General features: G+C 46.2%; 1 protein-coding gene across 1 annotated transcript; it reads left to right on the top strand.

The window, feature by feature from the left end:
* The first annotated feature begins 262 nt into the window (after positions 1 to 262).
* Positions 263 to 2,590, top strand: LOC143041775 (uncharacterized). Its single transcript, XM_076213822.1, has 2 exons — positions 263 to 348; positions 2,074 to 2,590. The coding sequence occupies exons 1-2, from the start codon at positions 263 to 265 to the stop codon at positions 2,588 to 2,590; spliced, it is 603 nt and encodes a 200-aa protein (XP_076069937.1).
* The last annotated feature ends 1,485 nt before the right edge of the window (positions 2,591 to 4,075 follow it).

Below are 4,075 nucleotides of genomic sequence, written 5' to 3'. Positions count from 1 at the left end.
TATATATATATATATATATGCATATATATATGTTTACATATATATGTATATACATATTTATACATATATATATATACATATGTATATGTATATATACATGTATGTATGTATATATATACATATGTATATATACATGTGTATATATATGTATATACATATATATATATATATGTGTGTGTGTGTATATATATATATACATATATATATATATATATATATATATATATATATATATATATATATTCATATGCGCTGAAGCCCAATGGTGGCCACTTACTTGGGCAAGAGACTATGTAACCTTGAAGAGGTGCAGCAGCTTGTTCTTGCCGGTGTTTTTACTTGGGACTGGTGACTACAATCCTGTGACTGTAATGATAGGCTTAGCAGGCCATTGGTCGAACATACTTCCGTTTATGAAACTCAGCCTTAGCCTCTGAATCGGACGACTGATCTGATCAACGTCCAGTTTCACGGACCAAAAATGTTAGTTAGAATTGCAACTATTAATATGTAAACAGTGAAGGACAAAGAAGAGTTAGTAAACATGACGAAAGAAATTTAGAGATACTAGAAGTGTGCGAAACGAAAACAAAAATGAGGACAAAAGAAACTCCATGAAGATTTTAAGTACATCTTTAAAGGGAATACTGAAGGTATCCACGGGATTGATTTTGTGATAAATCCATCCACAGCTGAAAGAGTAAGTGATGTGATCTACAAAAATGAAAGAATAATAAGTGTTTTATTAATTTTGGAACCAGAGGGGATCAGCTTCATTATAGTATATGTGCCCTAACAAGTAAGGAGTGTGGAAGAGAAGGAAGAGATACCGCTCTGCAGGAAACTTATGATAGTGTAAATCTCAGGAATACAAGTAATGCCATCATTCTAGTAGACTGGAATGGGCACGTAGGAGTGGAAAGAGAAGGTGTTGTGTTCTGTAGCCAACACATAAAGTTCCTCCTTAAAGGCTCGTGACAGCCCTTAACACGGCAATAGTGTTCATTCATTTTATATATTCATATAGGTATATTTTCAATCCAATAAAATATATTTCTTTTGTAAATAATATAAGATAAAATTCTCTATATCCCAAAACAAGGATATATATGTATTGTATAAAGATTATAAATCATTGTATACTAGAAGCAAATAATTAAGAATCTCATCACCATTGTTTTAGATAATACTATCGGCATTTTTGATAATCAAAGATCAGTCATGTGATTAGCATTAAATATCCTAGCTATTCTTCTGAATGTTAGATGTTCTTTAAGGAATAGTACCAGTCGTTAGCAATGAACATGGAAATGTTCATCCCAAGTGTGCATAAGGGTAAATACACCGCGGCGAACTAAAGGTTTTGACAGGTGCATTCCGACGAGAACACCACTAGCCGTCGGCACTGAGCACGGAAGTGCTCATTCCAAAGGTGCCCAAAGGAATCATACCACGGCAAGCTCAATGGTGTGTTCTGACTCCCCCTTTTGAAAAAAAAACTACCATATCTTCTCTCCCTACCACTCGTTTCAGGCTGGGCTCTTGGCTTACTTCACACAGAAGTAACGCAGGCCACGACGGAACAGAGTCTACATTTGGTGATCCACAGAGCTAATCAGCCTCGCCACCCCGGCTTGCCCACCCAGCCTGCCACCACCCCGGCTTGCCCAGCCCAGCCCCGCCGCCCTGGCTTGGCTGCCCAGTCCAGCCCCATCGCCCCATCCTGCCCGCCGCACCAGCGTACGCAGCGCAGAACCGCCTCCCCGGCTTGTCAGCCGGCAGCCCGCCGCCTCGGCGTGCCCAGTCCAGCCCCGCCGCCCCGGCGTGCCCCGCCCCGCCCCGCCAACCCAGCCTGCCCAGCCCCGCTGCTCCACCGACTCGGCCTGCCCAGCCCTGCTTACACCAGTCACGACGCCCCGGATCAACAGCTGACCCAGCCTGCCCAGGCCCACCACCCCGGACTGCTCTGGCCAATCCCGCTGCCCGCGAGCATCGCTTACATACTATCCACCTAAGTTTGACGGACGATCAACCATAGGAAATAACTGCATTCCGCGCACCCCCTTTTTCCAGCCGCTACCCAACAATATGGTTCACAATCCTCGAGTGTAACTTTAAGGCGAATCGCATTACCACCAGCCTAACAAAGTTTTCACATTCTTGCGGCCATTTACCACTTGACGTACTCCTCCAGGGTTCGGACACCATCTCCAAGGCACCTATATTCAATATTCCATATGAGGATCTGAAGCAAGCCGTTCTGGACCGCCTCGAGTCTTCCGAATCTATACGCCTGCAGGAACTCCTCTCCAAAGAACTTGGAAATGAGAAACCATCCGACTTGCTGCGACGCATGAAGCGATTGCTCGGAGACAAATGTGCAGTATTTGACCAATCCATATTGGTTCACCTATTCTACCAGCCCCTGCCACCAACCATCCAAGGCAAACTCTTCAGCGCCAATACCAAGCTCTCATTCGAAGAACTAGCCACGCTCGCTGATGACTTCATGGCTTCAGTACCAGTCGCACGTCCTACCATCGCCAAGCTCGCCGACCAGTCCGAGCTAGTCTCCAAACTCGCCCTCTAGGTCAGCGCCTTCCAAGAGCAGGTTTCCAATCTTCACAGACGACCTCCGTCACCCAGATACCACCGCAACCACCATTGTTGCTTTGGACAAGATGCGAAGAAGTATGCACAGCCATGCACTTCCTCACCGGCACCGTTAAACGAAATGGACGGACGCTAACGGCGCACAGCGTTCGCCAACATACATCGAAACTTTTCTTAATTTCTTATCCACTCTCAAACACCACATACCTCATAGGTACCGGAGCTGAAGTCAGTGTCCTGCCTGCCACAGCAACCCAGCACTCACTGCCGCCAATGTCTTACCTCTACGCAGCCAACGACACCAAGATACCCATTCTCAAGAGGAAGACACTTCAGCTAGAACTCAACCTTCGCCGATCCTTTGAGTGGGCCTTCTACGTTGCAGCAGTTTCCCAACCAATTCTTGGTGCCATTTTTTGACCCACTTCGATCTCCTGATCGACATAAAAAAAATCGCAAGCTCCACGATCCCCTTACATCGATGTCATCCAACGCCAGACAAACAACCGAAGTAAGTAGCCAGCCTTCAACCATCAGTGCCGATAACAATTTTGCTTCTCTCCTCAGGCCCTTCCCTACCTTGACACAACCTTATTCCACGACCACGACCGTGAAATACCACGTAGTGTAATACATAGAGACTACGGGACCTCCAGTCTACGCCAAGGCCCGTCGTCTAGCTCTAGAACGCCTCAAACTAACCAAGGCAGAACTGGAAGCCCTCATGCGCCAAGGCATCATTCGCCCAAATTCAAGCAACTGGCCGTCAGCACTCCACATTGTCCCCAAAGACAATGGCAACACCAGACCATGCGATGAGTACCACGCCCTCAACTCGCGAACTGTGATGCATAGGTATCCAGTTCCCAATATACAGGAGTTTCCCTCAAACCTTGCAGGAACTCGCATATACTCCCGGATTGACCTTGTCAAAACTTTCCAACACATTCCAGTCAAAACGCTGGACATCCCAAAAAACAGATGTGGTCACGCCTTTTGTCTTCTTCGAATAAGTTTGAACGCCCTTCGGCCTCAAAAACTCTGCCCAAACTTTTCAGAGATTCATGGACGAAGTATTACGAGGTCTTCCTTTTTGCTTGACTTACATCGACGATGTGCTCATCGCTAGTCCGGACGAAGCCACGCACCAAGACCATCTGAAACAAGTCTTTACCCGACTACAAGACTACGACATCCACATCAATCTCGACAAATCTGAGTTTGATGTTTCGCCCATCAACTTCCTAGGACACACCGTCACAAGACTATGGCATCCACATCAATCTCGACAAATCTGAGTTTGACGTTTCGCCCATCAACTTCCTAGGACACACCGTCACACCTTCAGGCGTCACCCCTGTCTCATCCAGCTGGGACGCCATCCAGGGTTCCCGAAACCTACAACACAGCGCCAACTCAACAGTGCCTGGAAACCCATCGCCTTCCCAAAGAAAAAACAGCG

The sequence above is a fragment of the Oratosquilla oratoria genome, chromosome 32 (genome assembly GCF_046742065.1).
Source record: "Oratosquilla oratoria isolate Oo_2021 chromosome 32, ASM4674206v1, whole genome shotgun sequence".
NCBI classification, from domain to species: domain Eukaryota; kingdom Metazoa; phylum Arthropoda; class Malacostraca; order Stomatopoda; family Squillidae; genus Oratosquilla; species Oratosquilla oratoria.
Note: the sequence above shows the minus strand (reverse complement) of the source record. Positions and strands in the feature narration are given on the sequence as shown.

What these genes read in the sequence shown, in the direction of transcription:
- LOC143041775 (XM_076213822.1), top strand. Translation starts at nt 263, where the DNA reads ATGGTGGCCACTTACTTGGGCAAGAGACTATGTAACCTTGAAGAGGTG. An exon ending in GGTGTTTTTACTTGGGACTG is followed by an intron (nt 349 to 2,073) that starts GTGACTACAATC and finishes CCCTTTTTCCAG; the next exon opens with CCGCTACCCAACAATATGGT.